General features: G+C 51.1%; 2 protein-coding genes across 2 annotated transcripts; both read right to left on the minus strand.

Moving 5' to 3' along the window:
- Positions 1-376: 376 nt before the first annotated feature.
- On the minus strand, positions 377-17,392 carry LOC130387174 (unconventional myosin-X-like). Its single transcript, XM_056596176.1, has 20 exons — positions 17,361-17,392; positions 16,922-17,152; positions 16,759-16,798; positions 15,457-16,383; positions 14,139-14,259; positions 13,425-13,668; positions 12,982-13,077; positions 12,652-12,745; positions 12,401-12,456; positions 11,792-11,934; positions 11,161-11,352; positions 10,386-10,543; positions 9,720-9,843; positions 8,575-8,872; positions 7,568-7,775; positions 7,323-7,459; positions 6,850-6,970; positions 5,336-5,818; positions 4,407-4,598; positions 377-631 (listed from the first exon to the last, which is right to left on the minus strand). Exons 1-20 carry the CDS (start codon positions 17,390-17,392, stop codon positions 521-523), a joined length of 4,008 nt encoding a protein of 1,335 aa, XP_056452151.1. The 3' UTR covers positions 377-520.
- Positions 17,393-18,614: 1,222 nt separating this feature from the next.
- LOC130387175 (tripartite motif-containing protein 16-like) lies at positions 18,615-19,586 on the minus strand. Its single transcript, XM_056596177.1, has one exon. The coding sequence runs from the start codon at positions 19,584-19,586 to the stop codon at positions 18,615-18,617; it is 972 nt and encodes a 323-aa protein (XP_056452152.1).
- Between the last annotated feature and the right edge of the window lie 23 nt (positions 19,587-19,609).

A 19,609-nucleotide genomic window follows, 5' to 3' on the forward strand; every position in this document is an offset into this window, starting at 1 on the left:
GTCAAGTTCGCTCCTTTCCTGACACGATGTTTTCCTTCAAGGTGAGGATAAGGGTGAAGTTCAGGCTAACCGTAACCCCAACCCTTAACGACTGAACTGTGATTCTTTGAAAATAACGAATTTCTGTAAATCCGGGTCAGGGTTAGATAGTCTAACCTTAGTGTCAGAGTCTAGGGTCAGAGTCTAACCTCAGGGTCAGAGCCTAACCTCAGGGTCAGAGCCTAACCTCAGGGTCAGAGCCTAACCTCAGGGTCAAAGCCTAACCTCAGGGTCAGAGTCTCGGGTCAGAGTCTAACCTCATGGTCAGAGCCTAACCTCAGGGTCAGAGCCTAACCCTGACCCCAACTGTGGTTAACAACGACCTTTGTACACACGAGTTTGGTTCGTGGTGGGGATGTGGTGGTTTTTTGTCTTCATGACGCCAGGCTCCTCCCCCTCTTCGGGTCCTGGCCCGTCAGACGCCGGGCGCTGTACCCACACAGCGCCCGGGTCAGAGGTCAAAGTTCAGAGGTCCTGGGGGTCACCAGGCGCTGCTCTGGCTGCCGTGGCTGCTGAGCGACTGGGGGTTGCTGTGGCGTTTCATCACCATCATGCTGATGTAGGCCTTCATCAGCTTAGCGATGTCCATCACCTGGGGGGGGAGCAGAGCATGGTCAGAGGAGATTAGGTTGGATTAGAGCAGGTTAGGGTTAATCTGGAAGCTAGGGAGTAGGCTCAGGGCGGTGGATTAGGGTTAATCTGGAAAATGGGAGTAGGGTCAGGGTATTGGATCAGTTAATCTAGAAGCTAGGGACTAGGGTCAGGGCGGTGGATTAGGGTTAATCTAGGAGCTAGGGACTAGGGTCAAAGGCGGTCGATTAGGGTTAATCTAGGAGCTAGGGACTAGGGTCAAAGGCGGTGGAATAGGGTTAATCTAGGAGCTAGGGAGTAGGGTTAGGGTGTTGGATTAGGGTTAATCTAGGAGCTAGGGAGTATTATTTATCTTTATTTCAGACTCATATAGGTCCATATACACGACAGTACAACAGACAAAACAACAACAGACAAATAAGAAACACAACTAAAAAACATACAGACACTCTCTCCAATGCTTCCAGAGACTGGAAGTGTATCTGATGCTGCTTAACTTCGGCATGGTTAAAGTCATTATAATTTCATTTTTGGAGTCCATCAATCTCATCATAAAACTGTACATCAGATTCCTGAGCAATGCATTTAAAGTGGGAACACCACTGTTTACAAACAGTTGACTGGCACTTGTGCACCTTGGTAGCCTCAGCAGAATTCTTAGAGCATCATTATACGCCACTCTCAATTTGTTATATTTACTTTTACTGTATCTGCACCACAAGTGGGCAGTATATAGTGGAGTACAATAAGCTTTAAAAAGGGCAATCTTAACATCATCAGTACACATATGAAATTTTCGTGACAACATGTTAGCTTGTGCATATAATTTACAGTATTGTCTCTGAACATCATCATCGTCACTGAGGTCGTCCCTAATGATGTGACCCAGATATCTGACCTTATCCACAACATTGAGCACCTTGTCAGCCAAAAGAAAAGAAGGGAATGTTGCATCCCTATCTTCCTTAGTTTTCATGATCATGACTACACTCTTTTTGGGATTAAACTTGATATCAAAGAGCTGTCCATAGTCAGAACACACTCTGAGCAACTGCTGCAGGCCAGCTGAACTGGGGGTCATAATGATCAGGTCATCAGCATACATTAAATGATTAAGTAGCCTTTCTCCCACCATGCATCCAGTCCTGCACATTGTGAGTCTTTTAGAGAGTCCGTCCATATACAGATTAAAAAGTACTGGGGATAAAATCCCTCCCTGTTTGACCCCGTTTGTCACTGAAAAGGGCTCTGATATAGAATCTCCCCATCTGACTTGCATGGTTTGATTGGAGTACCAAAAATGCAATACACGTACCAAGTATGAAGGAACACCTCTTTCTCTTAGTTTAGCAAATAGTTTACCATGGTTTAGACGGTCAAAAGCTTTTGAAGCATCTAGGAAGCATGTGAACATGGTGGAATTATGATTACTGTACTTATGTACTGCCTCTTTTAAGGCATAGACACACATGTCCGTACCATGTTTGCTTTTAAAACCAAATTGTTCATCAGCTGTGACAATATACTCTTGTAATCTATCAAGTATTATTCTCTCTAACACCTTTGACACCACACTAGCCAAGGCTATTGGCCTATAGTTGTCAATACTCGAGAGCTTCCCTGTTTTTTCTTTGACTACAGGTACTAGTAGTACTGACAGAATATGGTCAGGCAGAATTCCATGCATTAGCATTCCTGACAGGCACAGGGCAAGTAATACTGATGCTCTATAACTAGAGTACCTCAAGTGTTCAGCCGTTATCTGATCAAGGCCAGTTGACTTATTTAGAGACAACTTCTCAATAGCATTTCTAATTTCATCAGGCCTAATGACAACATTATCATGTGAAACAGCACCAACATTAAAAACATCACTTTTAACACAGTTAAAAAGGTCTTCATAATGTCTCTTCCATAGATCAGCAATATTTGGACTCCCTGTGACCCCATCTATATTAGAGGGCAACGGTACCTTATTATTATTTATAATCTTTACTTCTTTCCAGAAATCTAAAACATCTTTTTGCTGCAACTTTCTAGCCATTGAGTTTGCCCTCAAGGTCTGCTCGTTCCTCTTAATGAAACGCACTGCCCTTTTAAAGTGAGCTACAGCATGCTTTTTTGCATCACATTCTGGACCACTCCTTGGTTTGCCAGCATTGATCCATACTTTAAAGGTTTCCCTGGCCTGTTGGTGGACTTCATCAATATGCTCATTCCAGCCTGGCCGGAGTTTGTGATTACACCTTTTCTTAGAGAAAACATTACTAGACTGGTTAAGACCATTTACAATTAAATTATACATTACGCACAGTTCATATTTATGAATAGAATTATCACAATTAATATTATTACACAGAATGGCTTCATAAGGGAGTTTAATTTTCCCTAGATTCTTCTCTGTGTTATCGTGATAGAAACTCAGGTCATCCTCTGAGAGCCTAGCCCACTGGAGTTTAACACCATGCCTGTAGTTTTCATTAGTGACCAAGTCCGGTAGGTTCTCCACTTTAAGCATGATGGAGACCGGCATGTGGTCTGATGCTGCTAGCCCATATAGGATCTCAACTTGCTCTACACAGTCATGAGCGTCAGCTGTACAAATAATGTGGTCCAGCCATGATGTCGTATTCCAGGCCTCACTGACATATGTGAATGTAGTTGCTGGCAACAGGACACTACTTGTTAAAATGAACTTATTGTCATGACAAAACTGAGTCAAATGCCGACCAAACAAGGACTTTTCATCACTGATATCTGCATTCAAATCACCCATTAAGTAGATAGAGGAATACTCTGTTTCCTCTACAAATGCGTTTAGGAAAGCAAGTCTTTCAAGATATAAATCTTCATTATTATGGCTTTCGTATGGTGTATACACATTTATAATGATAAAAACCTTGTTGTTGCAAGCTACTTTAATAGCTATGCACCAGTCTACTCCCAATCTGATCACACTTATCAGGGGGTCATATTTTTTATGCCACAAAATAGCGACACCTCCAGGTATCCTACCCTGCACAAGCCCCAGACTCAGGTCTGTTGTGGACTCCCCTGCCCCATGGAAGTTACTGTTAACAGAATTTAGCTTGTCCAGATCCTTTTTAGAAATAAAAGTTTCTTGAATACACAAGATGTCCGTTTCCTCAAGGAGTTTATCAACAACAAGACGTCGCGCCTTGTCTGCTGCAGTTTGACCCAGACGCAGGCCGCGTGCATTATATGACACAACTCTCATGAGAAATGGAGTAGGGTTAGTGTGTTGGATTAGGGTTAATCTAGGAGCTAGGGAGTAGGGTTAGGGTGTTGGATTAGGGTTAATCTAGGAGCTAGGGTCAGGGCGGTGGATTAGGGGTAATCTAGGAGCTAGGGAGTAGGGTTAGGGTGTTGGATTAGGGTTAATCTAGGAGCTAGGGAGTAGGGTTAGTGTGTTGGATTTGGGTTAATCTAGGAGCTAGGGAGTTGGATTAGGGTTCATCTAGGAGCTAGGGAGTAGGGTTAGGGTGTTGGATTAGGGTTGATCTAGGAGCTAGGGAGTATGGTCAGGCCTGTCGGTTTGATCAGAACAGGTTAAGGGTCAATCTAGCCGTCAAGGTTAGGGCGTTAGGCTAGGGTTCTTCAGCAGTAAGGGGTGAGGCTAGGGTGGGTCTGAGATAGTTGATCGTTAGTAAAGGGTTGTTCTAGAGGTAACCCGGTGTAACTACCCCTTTTGCCACCCTCCTCGACAAGGAGTTTAAGACGACGGAAACAGAGTCTCCAGGGGCCTGGGTACGTACCAGAGGGGTCTCGAAGAGCAGCTCGCGGCCCTCCACGGCGATCTTGTAGGCGTTGGGCAGCGGGGCCCCGAAGGAGAGGATCTGCTCGTAGGGGAACACCTCCAGGGGCCAGGGCTCCCCGCGCTTGTAGAGCGACACGGCCTGCCGGCTGACGCCCAGCCACAGCTCGCTGGGGAACGCCTCGTCAGTGCTCTGCAAGGGCACGGGCAGGGGGTGAGGTGCATGCTGGGAGACGGAGGCCTCAGAGGCATGCTGGGAGATGGAGGCCTGTACGACGCGCTTTTAATGTACTGTGAAGTACTGGCACTGGGCCACTTTATAGTGTATGCTGTTTGCCCGGTTTATTCAGTTTCTCCTTACTTTAGCATCTATTTCTGTGTTCCTTAGCACTGCTTTGTATTTTTATTAGGGATCGGCCGATACCGATTTTTTAGGGCCGATACGATACCGATATTTTTTCATCAGCCTTAGCCGATATGCCGATACGCCGATACCGATGTTCTTGAGCCGATATAAAGTATATATATTTTTTTTGAAAAGGAACATTGATTGAACTTCAATGTAAAAAACAATATTTAACAAATAGTAAAAACAGGTGAGGTAGAACAAGTAAGAACAAGTAGATGAACAATATTGAACAAATATTAAAAACAGGTGAGGTAGAAGAAAAAAAAAAAGAAACGTGGCGAAATTTTTTTCGGAAAATCAGCCGCGTATCGGCCGATACCGATACACGTAAAAACCGCGAATATCGGCCGACCGATATATCGGTTGATCCCTAATTTTTATTGTCTTGTATTATATCCAGTGTCTTCCCATGCTGCTTTGTTGTAACACAGGAAATTCCCCTTTGGGGGATTAATACAAGTTTTGATCCATCTATCTATCCATGAAGACGGTGACACGGTGAATACGGCGGCGTCCCTCACCTCGACGTTGAAGAGCGTGGAGCCGTAGCCCGCCCACTCCTTCACCAGGGCCATGTACTTCCCCATGGCCTGCTCCTGGTTCATCCCCACCAGCCGCCGCCACTTGTCCAGCACGCTGGCGTGCACCGCCGCCGTCTCCTCGCGCAGCCACGCCTCCAGCGAGTTCTCCTCCTCCAGCAGCTTCTGCCGGCTCAGCGAGCCGCTCCTGAAGCTCCTCCTCAGCGTTCCCTCCAGGAAGCTGGAGCGCTTCCTCTCGCCAGTCCCGGAGGAGCGATCCGACACCGAGCCGGCGCCCGGGGCGAAGGTCTTGGCCGAGTTCTGCACGCGGGCGCGGAGCCGCGCCACGGGGAACACCTGGGCCATGTCGGGGAGGGGGGCCGGGGAGCCGTGGTCCCCCAGGAGGTACTGCAGCCGCAGGGCCGCCAGGAACTGGAGCGTCTCCTCAGGGGCCGGGTAGCGGCCGCGGATCACAGCCTCATGGGCCTGGAGGGGGAGAGGGGGGAGGGGGGGGGGGGGGGAGGACCAGGAGGAGAGGGGGGGGGAGGAACAGGAGGAGAGGGGGGGGGAAGGGGAGGAGGACCAGGAGGAGAGGGGGGAGGAGCAGGAGAGAGGGAGGAGCAGGAGGAGCAGGAGAGAGGGAGGAGGGGGAGTAGGAGGAGGGGGAGGAGGACCAGGAGGAGAGGGGGGAGGGGGAGGAGGACCAGGAGGAGAGGGGGAGGAGGAGGAGATGGGGGACGGGGGGGAGAGAGGGGAGGAGGACCAGGGAGAGTGGGGAGGAGGAGATGGGAGGGGGGATGGATGGATGATAAATGATGGATAGAAGGACACAGATGGAGAGATGGATGATAGATAACGGATAGATGACAGAGATGGATAAAGGAAGAAGATGTCAGTTAGGGTTCCATGTATTAGGGGGGTGTGGACAGAAATTGATATTGATTACGAGCAAGAAAACTGATTTAAGATTCTTACTTAATTTTTGGGCGTTTATTGTTATTGTAATATCTAAGAACGGTACAAAAAAATAACAGTGATGGGTAGTAAGGCGTTGCAAGTGACGCAAATTAGTAAAAAAGTACTTTTTCCGGGTAAAGAGTACTTTTCCCATTCCTTTTTCAAGTCTGTCATTTAACTCTTTTGTCATATGCACAGAGCTAATTTACGTTTTTTTGTGTACATTTGTACATTTCTTTTATTGTTGTACGTATTGTTGCATGTATGTTGAATGAACAATGCACACAATGAAGCAACTTGGGAAGAAATGTTTTAAGAGTGCATCTCTTTCCAAGCACACTTTCCAAGCACATGCAAACATTTTGCACTAGCAAAATGTATGTATGTAGAGTATCTTTAAAACAAAGTACTTTTTTACTCGGTAGGTTTTCAAATTTACTTTTACTCAAGTTGATTTCTAAGGAAGTAATTGTACTTTTACTTGAGTATAGATTTTCAGTACTCCACCCACAAATGAAAAACACGTATCAGCACTTGGTGAGCTGGCGTTCGGGCCTCACCTGCTCGAACATGAAGGCGAACTCCACGCTGTCCCTGGGAACGCCGTCGGTGTCCAGGAAGCAGTACAGCTTGAAGTAGAACCTCCAGCCGGTGGCCTGGGGGTCCTGGCCAGCTGACAGCCTGCAGAACACGGGAGGAACCGGTCAGCGGAACCAGCGCACCCTCACCCCGACCGTCACACACAATCTCACACTGACAAGCGATTACCTCCCCTTGTACGCCCTGGCACTTAAAAATGTTACTTATGCCTTGTGTAGCATCTTATCCTAGCTATCTCTGATGTGTACGGGGAATGGGTGAACCTAGCGATTGTTATTGCTTGACACTTGGTTCTATGAACATGTACCGACAGCGAAATATTGTTGTTTGTCTTTCTTCTGACAAAATGAAAGTGAAACAAATGAAAATAAAAACGTCTGCTAAATGTAAATGTAATTGTGAATGAGTCCAGAGAGGGGCAGAGGAGACGTACTTCTCAAACTTGGCGAGCACGTCGGCCACCACGGCGCGGCCCTCGATGGCCTTGTCCACGCTGTCGTTGTGCTCGAACAGAGCGAACATGTTCCTGCTGCCCTCCATCGCCAGGCCCCAGGTCAGCTTCTTCACCACCTGGGACGCACACAGACACACCATTGTAACACCGGACCCCCTGGTGAGCTGCGGAGCTCAGACGGGTCTCAGATCCGGGCGGATCACGAGTGTGTCTTCTGCACCCACCTCGCCGGCGGTGGTGTGCGAGTTGATGGTGATCTTGCAGGACCCCCCGCCGTGGCAGTGCACCATGGTGGTCATCTCCTGGCGGGCCACGATGGCCCGGATCTCCTCTTGCGCCGGGACGTGCTCCCGGGTGCGGGTCTTCTTCAGGGAGTCCAGGGCGAACGAGGCGTAGCGCTCCATCTCCGAGTTGGGGGACAGCTCTTTCGTCCTACGGGACAAAGGCGGAGGAGTTAGGTTAATGATCCGCTGGGTTTAGGGCAGGGCTCACCAATGGCGCACCATGGCGCCCGCGAGGACCACATGAGGCGCCCGCAGGCCTGTTCTAAACATACCACTACTCATTCTTGAACAACTCTTTCCCACATTTTTTAAGTCATTGTTGATAATTAATTGTGAGAAATCATTAACATGACTTAATTAATTAACATGTCTTCACATAGATGAGTATCAATAATCATTAATAGTTATGCATAACTAAAGACAAACTGAGCTAATTTGTGTGTATAGAACTGGGTGCCCTTCGTATGACTCAGTGCCCATGAAGTAGCTCTCAGGTTCAAAAAGGTTGGTGACCCCTGTTTTTTTGGGGATTAACGCTCGGACTAAAGTTTGAGGTCTGTGTCGTGACCTCCCCTACTGGCATGAGGAGTGTCTTCCCTCTAGTTCCTCTAGACCTCTTGGTAAGGTAGTGAGGTCCTGACAAGGAGCCAAAGGGATGAAATGCGGAACTTCTTTCTAATGGTGGGAATAACCCCCTTGGGATCAATATATAGTGTGCAGCCTCTGCTCTTTAAACGGTGTAGATACACAAGATTATTTAGGGGGGTTTGAACGCAGAACACATCAACAGAGAGTCAGACCAACAGCCTAACTATTAAGCTATCGCCCCCCTCTCGCACAAGAGGGAGCACTGCCACGCCTCCCCATGTCCCTCCCACGCCTCCCCCTTCTCCCTCCCCCACCTCCCTCCCATGCCCCCCTCCATGCCTGCTCCCCCCTCCCCTCACCTCTTGAGGTGGAACTTGAGGTAGCGGAGCACGCCACGGCTGGGCAGGAAGGTGCAGGCCATGCAGGCCAGGATCCTCCAGCTGCACAGGTTCCCGGGGCCCCCGGGGTGGGGGGGCCGCGCCGTCTGCTTCACCAGCTGGCAGTACAGCTCGTCCCTCAGGGGCCGCAGCTCCTGGCCCGTCCGCAGGACCCCCTGGATGACGGGCAGGGGGTCCGCCACGCCCTCCAGGTGCTGCAGCGAGGCGAACACCTTCAGCGCCTCGTCCTGCAGGGTGGTGGGGCCCTTGGTCCTCAGGGCTGGGGGGCGGGGTCAGGGGGCGGAGTCAGGGGTGGAGGAGGAGGGGTCAGGGGTGGAGGGGCGGGGTCAGGGGGGGCGGAGTCAGGAGGGCGGAGGAGGAGGAGGGGGCGGGGTCAGGGGGACGGAGTCAGGGTGGAGGAGTGGGCAGGGGTGGAGGGGCGGGGTCAGGGGTGGAGGAGGAGGGGTCAGGGGTGGAGGAGGAGGGGTCAGGGGTGGAGGAGGAGGGGTCAGGGGTGGAGGAGGAGGAGGCAGGGTCAGGGGGGCGGAGTCAGGGGTGGAGGAGGAGGGGGGAGGAGGGGGCAGGGGGGCGGAGTCAGGGGTGGAGGGGCGGGGTCAGAGTCAGGGGTGGAGGAGGAGAGGTCAAGGGTGGAGGAGGGAGGGGGAGGGGGGAGGGGCGGGGTGGAGGAGAGAAAGGGGAGGAGACGAGTCCAGAGGTTGAGGATGTGTCGCGTGTGAACAGCAGAACATGAGAGCACTCACTAGCGCTGTCCACCGTGCTGAGAGTGCTTACAAATCCATCAGAAGATTAACATCGTTAGAGAGGATGAGAGACGTGTTGATGGAGTCAATGGGTTTAAATAAAAGGAAGCAAGGCACCAGTGTGGATGAACAAATGGGTGGAGGAGTGGATGCGTGGTGAGTGATGAATGGACGAGTGATGGGTGGATGAATGATGAGTGATGAGTGATGGGTGGATGAATGATGAGTGATGAGTGATGGGTGATGGGTGGATGGTTGGTTTGAGGGGTGGATGTTTGGTTTGAGGGGTGGATGAGGGGGGGTGGGTGCAGGGAGTGAAGGACAGACGGTTGGAGGCTGATGGGGTCGGCGGTGATGGAGACTCACAGCTGAGGTGGATGTCCCCGTAGGGGAGGGGCAGCAGGGGCGAGTGGAGCGGGTGGTGGCTGTGACGGAGGATGGGGTTCCTCTTGTAGATCTGCTCCACCACCTCAGAGTTCAGACAGTTCTCCTGGAGACACAACCACGGGGCGAAGAGTCAGCATGGAGCCCCGATCTGAGAAATGTCCTTCCTCCAGGTCTCTAAATCATCTGCCGTGATTGCTTAACGTGAAGGAGGATTTCCCTCGACTTGGTGGTGCACGTGAACACACTTTGAGGATGTCGAGATGTGAAGTAGAATGAACCCAACGCAACTGATCCGTTGCCTGAAAGCAGTGCAAGAAATTGAGTTGACCTGTTCCTCTATGACATGGATCTCAACCATCTAACTAACCCCTACCTGTTCCTCTATGACATGGATCTCAACTATCTAACCCCTACCTGTTCCTCTATGACATGGATCTCAACTATCCAACCCCTACCTGCTCATTAACAACCTTCCTCTCGACAGTCTAACCCCTACCTGCTCCTTTATGACATGCATCAGCATTCACTTTTATTTGAAGAAATGCCGGTAAGATACAGGGTTAGATACATGACAGAAGGTCATGATGTGGTGGATGATCTGCTGCATGGGCGTGTCTCTGTACTGTCTAACCCCAGGCCCCTCACCTTGATGTCGTGGATGAGCTGCTGCGTGGGCGTGTCGATGGGCGCCTTGGAGTCGATGACGGTCTGGATGGCGCCGGCCCAGCGGGACGCCTCCGTCAGCAGCTTGGTGTAGAGGCGGTACGAGTGCCTCCGCCCGAACACCGTCACGTTCCAGTAGCCTGTGGACGGAGCACACGCACCCGTTGGTCACCTTGCTCCTGACTCCAGGCCCCAGAAGGAAACCTCGTGGGGTTTAGCGCTAGGGGTGAACGCTAAGGGCATCCAGCAGATGCTTCTATCCAAAAGTGACTTACAATAAGTACATTTGTCAGAAGAAAGAGAAACAAAAATATATCTGTCGGTACAGTAAGGATGTTCATAGAACCAGGTGCCACGCCCTAACAATCGCTAGGTTAACCCATTAACCTAGCGACACAACAAAGATAGCTAGGAGAAGATGCTACACAATGCTAAGTAAAACAGAGAGTTAGGATAAGATGCTAAATGATCCTAAGTACTTTTATTCAAGTGCCAGGACGTACAACATACAATAAGTGCGTGAGAAGGGGGGAGGTAAGGGGAGGGGCTTTGCAGAGTCTAGGTGTACTCTGAACGAGTGAGTTCTAGATCTGATGTTTTATGCACTACTGCTCTTAAAAAAGTGTTCTGACCTCCCCTCCCCGAGGACCCACAGAAGTTGCACCATCTCCCCGTGGGGGGGTTGTGGTTTGACTTCCCCTCCCAGACGACCCACAGAGCGTGCACCCTCTCCCGGGGGGGCGGGTGTGGTGCTCACCGGTCTCCTTGAAGACCTTGTCGTCGGGCTGCACCACGGAGCAGAGGCTGTTGAGCACCAGCGTCCCCAGCTTCAGCGCCTGGCGCTCCGAGCTCTTGTAGTAGTCCAGGGAGTTGTGCGTCAGCAGGAACCAGCGCTTCTTCAGCTTCAGAGCCGCGCGGCTGCTGTTCTTCAGCTCCTTCTGCAGCCAGCCTGTGGAGCAACAGGGGGGGGTCAGAGCCTGGAGCCTCATCACACCTCCTCACCACGGCCTGGTGCACCTCCTCCGCACCACGCCTCAGTGGAGGCAGGCTCTGGAGTGTGTGTATGTGTGTTTACATGTTTGTGTATGCTTGCGTTTATCATGTGTGGTTATAACATGCTAATGAGTGCATGCTAATATATACTTGCAATGCTAAACACACACACACAAACACAAGCCGGTCTTGTATGTGAGGGCATTTGTGCGTGTGTGTGTATGTGTGTGTGTGCATACGTGCATGTGTATGGCATGCATGTGTGAGTGTGTGTGTGTGGGCATGAATGTGTTGGTGTGTGTGCATGCGTGTGTGTGTTTGTGTATACATTGTGTGTGTGTGTGCTTGCATGCATGTGTGTGCATGCATGTGTGTGTGCATGTGTGTGCCTGTACCCCTGATGATGAACTCCTGGCCGTGCACGCGCGTGTCGCCCTTGCAGCGCTGCAGCAGGGTGATCCAGTGGTGCATCTCCTCCGGCGTGTCCGCCTGGCACTGCAGCACGCGGTTCGCCGTGATCATCACAAACGAGTTGGACCTGCAGCGCACACACAAGTGTTACCGACACACACAAACACACACACGTTACAGACACACACACACACACACACACATGTTACCGACACACACACACACATACACACACACGTTACAGACAAACAGCATTACACACACACACACACACACGTTACCGAAACACACACACACACACAGCATTACAGACACACAAACACACACGTTACAGACAGACAGCATTACACACACACATACGCTAGACACACAGCATAACACATACACAGAATTACACACACACACACACACACACACACACACACACACACACACACACACACACACACACAACATTACAGAAACACATACATGTTACACAACAGACACACACAAACACATTACAGATACACATACACATTACAGACACACACACACACACAAAACACACACACACACACACACTTCAGTGAATGTGTTTGTATTCCCCTCACCTCTCTGGGTTGTCTGATGCACAAACTGAATCAATCATCCCCACATCCAGAGTCCCCTGGAGGGAGGGAGGGAGGGAGGGAGGGAGGGAGGGAGGGAATATTAATAACAGTTAGGGTGAGCGACCTTTTGTTTACACATGATGAAGATGAGTTTAACCTTCAAGTTTCTACAATTCAATCAATAACAGTTCACATCATGTACATGAGAATAAACAACTCAGTTCCCCAGCATGCAATGCGGCGGTACTCACCACTGCATTCTGGGGGTTGGCCTGCTCATCGTGCATCTCTCTGATCTCCTGCTCCGTGGATCCCTGCACCTGGCTCAGAACGCTGAACCACTGGCTGAAGCCAATCACAGCACACCGCACCACACCGTTAGCCAATCAGCAGAGAGACCCGCCCACAACATGCTTATCTTATGATCCTTGCACATGCCTTGGTGAAATCATATGATAGGAACACACACACACACACACACACACACACACACACACACACACACACACACACACACACACACACACACACACACACACACACACACACACACACACACACACACACACACACACACTCACCTGGCGTCCTCTGCGGTCTCTGCGATCAGGTGGTACGTTCTGTCGGCCATCACGATGTCCAGCCCGTTTTCCTTACCCGTGTTATCTACCACCTCTCTACACACACACACACACACACACACACACGCACACGCACACACACACACTTTGAGGAGCTGCAAATGCCTACCAGTTTATACACACCCGTTCCCTGAGGTCGAGGGTCAATAACGATAAAGAATGTTTACTTTGCAATGTGTGATGTCACAAATAATCTTGCTAGGTTGCTATATGGCTACATGGCGATGGGGCTGCATTGCTAGGTGGCTACGTGTCTCCATGGCTATATTACTATGTGGCTACATGGCTAGGTTGCTAAGTAGCGACAAGGCTAGGTGGCTACATGGTTACATGGCTGTGCGGCTAAGTGGCTAAGTGGCTAAGGTTCAGGCTGGGGTACTGACTTGGCGGCGTGCATGTCCAGCATGCCCTTCATCTTGTCCTCGCCGTCGTTCTCGAAGTACATGAGCTTGCTCTGCCGTAGCACGAACCAGCGGCGCTTCCAGTTGCGGCGCGACAGTGTGGAGGAGCCGCCGCCCTTCTTGTGGAGCCAGCCCTGCTTCAGGGCCTCCTGCTTGGCCCGGAACCACAGGAAGGTCTCGTCCTTCAGCACGCACCAGCGCCGCCGCCACGTGTTCATCAGACCGCCTGTGGAGGGGGGGGGGGGCGGGGTTAGGGAGGGGGTTAGGGAGGGGGTCACCTGATCCAAAGGAATCCACTGGGATCTAGTGGAGCCTGATCTAGTGTCATCTAGTGTCATCTAACCTATTGTGATCTGGTAGATCCTTATCTAGTATTATATTGTGTAATCTAATATAGTATAATCTAGCAAATCATAATTTAATCTTTTTGTGATCTATTAGAGCTTGATCCAGTAGATCCTGATCTACGATCATCTAAACTATTGTGATCTAGTATATCCTAATCTAGCATAATCAGATCTATTCTAATCTTGTAGAATAAAAACTATTCTAATCTTGTAGAATAAAATCTAGTATAATCCAATCTCTTGTTATCTAGTAATAGTCTAGTAATGTCTTTTACTTTAAGAGGAAGACTGTTTGTTGACGTGTGATGTGTTGTTAGCGTGTTCTGCGTTAGCGTGTGCCGCTCCTCACCCTTGATGAAGAGGAAGCTGTGGAAGTAGGGTAGCGTGACGCAGCTGTACACAGAGTCGCGGCGGTACGACAGCTCCTCGTCCGTCTCGAAGCGGTCGAAGTCCTCCTCGCTGTCCTCCAGCTGGAGATGAACAAACACTGAGGGTCACTAAACTGTCCTCCAGCTGGAGATGAACAAACACTGAGGGTCACTAAACTGTCCTCCAACTGGAGATTAACAAACACTGAGGGTCACTAAACTGTCCTCCAACTGGAGATTAACAAACACTGAGGGTCACTAAACTGTCCTCCAACTGGAGATTAACAAACACTGAGGGTCACTAAACTGTCCTCCAATTGGAGATGAACAAACACTGAGGGTCACTAAACTGTCCTCCAACTGGAGATTAACAAACACTGAGGGTCACTAAACTGTCCTCCAACTGGAGATTAACAAACACTGAGGGTCACTAAACTTTCCTTCAACTGGAGATTAACAAACACTGAGGGTCACTAAACTGTCCTCCAACTGGAGATGAACAAACACTGAGGGTCACTAAACTGTCCTCCAACTGGAGACTAACAAACACTGAGGGTCACTAAACTGTCCTCCAACTGGAGATTAACAAACACTGAGGGTCACTAAACTGTCCTCCAACTGGAGATTAACAAACACTGAGGGTCACTAAACTGTCCTCCAATTGGAGATGAACAAACACTGAGGGTCACTAAACTGTCCTCCAACTGGAGATTAACAAACACTGAGGGTCACTAAACTGTCCTCCAACTGGAGATTAACAAACACTGAGGGTCACTAAACTTTCCTTCAACTGGAGATTAACAAACACTGAGGGTCACTAAACTGTCCTCCAACTGGAGATGAACAAACACTGAGGGTCACTAAACTGTCCTCCAACTGGAGACTAACAAACACTGAGGGTCACTAAACTGTCCTCCAACTGGAGATGAACAAACACTGAGGGTCACTAAACTGTCCTCCAACTGGACCGCGGAGGAAGAGGAGATTAACAAACACTTCATTAAACTATCCTCTGGTCACAAGAGGCTTAGGTAATGTAAGGTAAGCGGTCCTCTCTGGTTATGCTATGAAAGTGGAGTTGAGGTAAAGTTGGTTAAGGTAAGCCTCCTTTCAAGTGACGCTTTGCTAAATCAACGTTAATAAAGTTACACCTAAAGTCATGCTAAATTGAGTCGGATGAGGGTAAGTCGAGGCATCTGCTATGGCTAACTTGCGCTATGCTAAACTAGCATAAACCACATCAGTACTCTTTGGCCTTGGACCCCAGACTGGACCGGGAGCAGGGGAGGGTCTACCCACCGAAGACTGCGGCCCCTCGGAGCTGAAGCGGTATGCCGCCGAGCTGCTGTAGGTGCCCAGGGAGCCCTGGTAGTCCGGGGACCACTGCCCGCTGCGGGGGTGCGACCCGGGCCGCCCGGCGCTGGAGCCCAGGGCGTCCTGGTCGTAGTCGTCCTGGTCGTAGTCCGAGTCCTCGTCGGGCGGGATCAGCTCCACCTCCGACGGGGCCTCCGACGAGGCCTGGGGGTGGCAGTAGGCAGAGTCCCCGCTGGAGGACACGCTGTGGCAGGCGACGGGCGGCGGTGGCGGTGGGAGGGCCCCCCCCCCCGGGTGCAGCAGGCCGGGGGGCGGGGCTATGCCGTCGTTGGCGTACGGGTCCTCCTCCGACGAGTCGTCGCTGGTGCGGATGCCGCTGGTGCGCTGGCCGTCCGAGTGGCCGTGCTCGCTGGGGTTGGGCGAGTCTTTGTCGTCGTCGGCGCCGAAGCCCTCGTCCACCTCCTCCTCCTCCTCCTCCTCCTGCTCCCCCTCATCGCCGCCCCCCTTGGCCGGCGCCGCCGCCGCCTCGCCGCCGGAGCCCAGCGAGCTCTCGATGTTGCGGACGCACTCGTCGATCTCGTCGAAGTTCAGCGAGTCGAGGAACTGCTGGGCGGCCTTGCAGGCGTCGTCCTCCAGCCGCCGCAGCTCCTGGTCCCGGAGGAGGTGCAGCCGGCACAGGGAGGCCTCCGTGAGGGACAGCTCCTGCCGCTCCTTCTGCCGCTGCAGGGCCTGGATCTCCCGCTCCAGGCGGAGGATCTCCTCCACCTTGGACACCTCCTGGGGGCGGATCCCGTCCGCCGCCGCCGCCGCCGGCGCCTCCTCCTCCACGGAGCCCGGGACCAGGGTGGAACCGGGCTCCTCCCCGGGCGCCTCCTCGCACCGAGCCTCCTCCAGCGCCCTCGCTGCCTCCGCCTGGACACCGTCAGGAGGGACAGGAGATGGATGAGGAGATACAGAAGGACCAGGACGAGAACGCAGGGTGGGAGGGAGACAGGGAGGGAGGGAGGGAGTGAGACAGGGAGGGAGTGAGACAGGGAGGCGAGACAGAGGGAGGCAGTGGGAAAGGGAGGGCGAGAGAGAGGGAGGTAGTGAGACAGGGAGAGAGGGAGAGAGTGAGACAGGGAGGGAGTGAGACAGGGAGGGAGGGAGGGAGTGAGACAGGGAGGCGAGAGAGAGGGAGGGAGTGAGACAGGGAGGGAGGGAGGGAGTGAGACACGGAGGCGAGACAGAGGGAGGCAGTGAGACGGGGAGGGAGGGAGACCAGTAAGGAGGGCATTTTGGCTGTACCTGTTTCGCAAGTAACTCAGTCTCCAACCGTTGTCTTTCTCTGAAAAACACAAAAGACAGACGGACATGTTAGATTTAGGTTTTGCAACTCAGCGCCAGTCTCTGTACGTCCTGACCTGACACGTCTCGTTCGTAAAAGTCTCTACACGTAACGACCCCTTACCTCTCCATCTCCCTCCGCTCCTCGCTGCGCCTCCTCTCCTCCTCCTCCTCCTCCCTGCTCCGCCTCTCCTCCAGGAGCAGGCTGCAGAGGCGGCGGGCGCGCCGGCCGCGGACGAGCCGCTGGAAGGTGAGCGCCGCCTGCCGCAGCAGCAGGAACCTCCTGCGCCAGAAGAACGCCCGGTAGTTCTTCTGAATGACCACAATGCACTGCAGCTGCTTCCTGTACTGTTTCCTGTTGAGGGGAGAGATCCACAGAGGAGGTTTGACGCATCCACGGGGAGGAAAGCCGAGCAGTGTGGAAAACAACAACAACTGGCCCGCATGTCTCCAAAAATGGCCGCTCATTCGCCAAGAGAAGGCCGACTGAAATGGCCGCCCAATAGCGGGCCATTTGCCAAGAGACGGCCATTGCCCAGCCACACATACGTCCTTGGACATACGTGTGGCTGGACAATGGCCGTTTTGGAGGCATCCTAAGAGGATGGTACCAGGCATGTTCAAAGTATCTGCACGTGTGGCTGGACTTGGCCAATCGGCAGCCATTTTGGAGCCTAACTAAAGGTGCAGCTTCACACCTTCTATCTGTCACTCAATAGACCATCTCTGTAGGACAAGATTGGCGACTCTGTAGCACACTCCGGTGAGTCTGCCGCCACCTAGAGGTGAAACCTTTGTTTTAACCTGGTTACGGTGTACTGTTGAACTTGGCTACAGCAGCGCTTAGCAACCATGTAGACAAGAATGGAGGACAGCAGCGTAGTTGACGATAGAGCATTGGACGAAACACTCATCAGTTTGATGCCAGTGAAGGAATGCATCATAACTAGGTGGTACAGTCATATATACCAGAGGTAGGCAAATATATATTTTTTGGCGCAAATATCTTAAAGAATATCTACATTGTATGATTTTGTTGTTTTGGTCTCAATCGTGGTATCGAAGTTATTCAACTTTAGGTTTCCCAGTTTGGATGTTTTCTCCCCATGAAGAATAACATGAAAATGAGGATTCAGTGTTTTATTGTCAAAGGAAATGTAAAACAACCAGCATTACAGGAGATTCTGGTAAAGATGTGCCCAAAACCTGTTAAATTATAAGCATACAATTAATTCTAATACATAAAATGTTTTTTTTTTTATATGATCCAAACATTAAAAATCTCAAGAATAATGAATTGATAATACATTTTTTTGTTTGGGTGTAGAAGTTTGATTTTAAAAAAAATCAACATTAATTGTCCCTTACCTTATATTCGTAATGTGACAAAGCTTTACAGGAAACCAAATAACCAGTTTGAGCTAGTACCCGTCCATCCTCAAGAATTAAAAGAATGCCATCTGGCAAACTTCTTGTTGACATTTGAATTGACTTAAGGGGCGGGGCTAGGTTTCTCTTCAGCTCCACCCCCTACATTCCCATCTAGCGAGGGGGAGGGGTATGTTTGAAAAAACAAAACTTAAGACAATGAATTTTTTATTTACTGGAGTAGAAGCATAACTTTCAAACATCTAATTCAACTGACATTTGACATTCATAACGTCAAAAAATTCAGAATTTCCCGATGCTTTAAGTTCCAGGCTAATGCTGCATTCCCATCATCAGTCATAACAAATAGCAACTGTTCCGAGAACATAACAAAAGATAACCAACCTCCAATCATAGAGGAAGTCACATTTCAATCTTAAACCGCTCTTCTAAGCTAAGCGAGGATAGCAGAACTCTGCCGTCGCCCCGCTCTGAGCGTCCAGTGTGACGCCAGCGAACAGCGGCTGGGTGAAGATGGTCTGCACTTTGTGCAGCAGGGTCATGGTATCGGAGCAGTAGAACCGCAGGGTGCCCGCCCTGTAGTCCAGGTACACCCCCACCCTGGAGGGGTGCGGGCCGGGGAGCAGGGTGATGACGTCGTTGTGTTTGAATTCAACGGCGGTGGGGCAGACGATCAGAGCCCAGGACTTGTCGTCGGCGCCCTGGTCATTCCACAAGCTGTCCTTGTAACCCATGGCGATGGAGACGTAGCGCGTGGTCCAGCTGACCTCCCAGTATTGCCTCCCAGTCAGAGACTCTTTACTCAGACACTGCTCCACCGCCCAGACCAGCGGGCTTTGCTTTCCTGCTCGGTTCTTCTTCGGCCTCACCGCTCTGGTACCCACAAACTTGACCTTTTTGTTCCCCTCAGACATCACCTTTCGGTCATCCTCGGACAGAGTCAGGAATTTGGTTTTTGTCTTTGGGTCGAAGCTCAGTTCACATGAGTATTGTAAGAAGTCACTCCTGGACTTGGGCTCAGCCTGCTGTGAAGGCAGGACGTCCACTTCGGCCACGGCTCGTGAAACAGGAGGGGCTTCGTCTTTTACAAACACCTTTAGTTTATTCCTCATCTTGGCCAAAGCTAAGGTCACGTTCTTCAAGTACTGCATGGGATCAGGGCCTCTCGAGGGCAGGCCTGTGTACTTCTTGAGAAACAAGTCCTGAGGGCATTCTTTCAGGAAGTGAATGTCACTGTGGCTCTGGAAGAGAGCATCCAGGTCATCGATGCTCCTCCTCATCACGGAGTTCTCCTGCTCCAGGTTACGCAGCAGGTCGTGGAGCCGGCTCACCGCCACCTTCTCCTTGGTCCTGATCTTCTCTTTAATGTCGGCCCTCTGGCTCTCAAGGGGACGGATCATCTCAGCAAAGAGCTCGTCAATCT

The sequence above is a fragment of the Gadus chalcogrammus genome, chromosome 8 (assembly GCF_026213295.1).
Source record: "Gadus chalcogrammus isolate NIFS_2021 chromosome 8, NIFS_Gcha_1.0, whole genome shotgun sequence".
NCBI lineage: Eukaryota > Metazoa > Chordata > Actinopteri > Gadiformes > Gadidae > Gadus > Gadus chalcogrammus.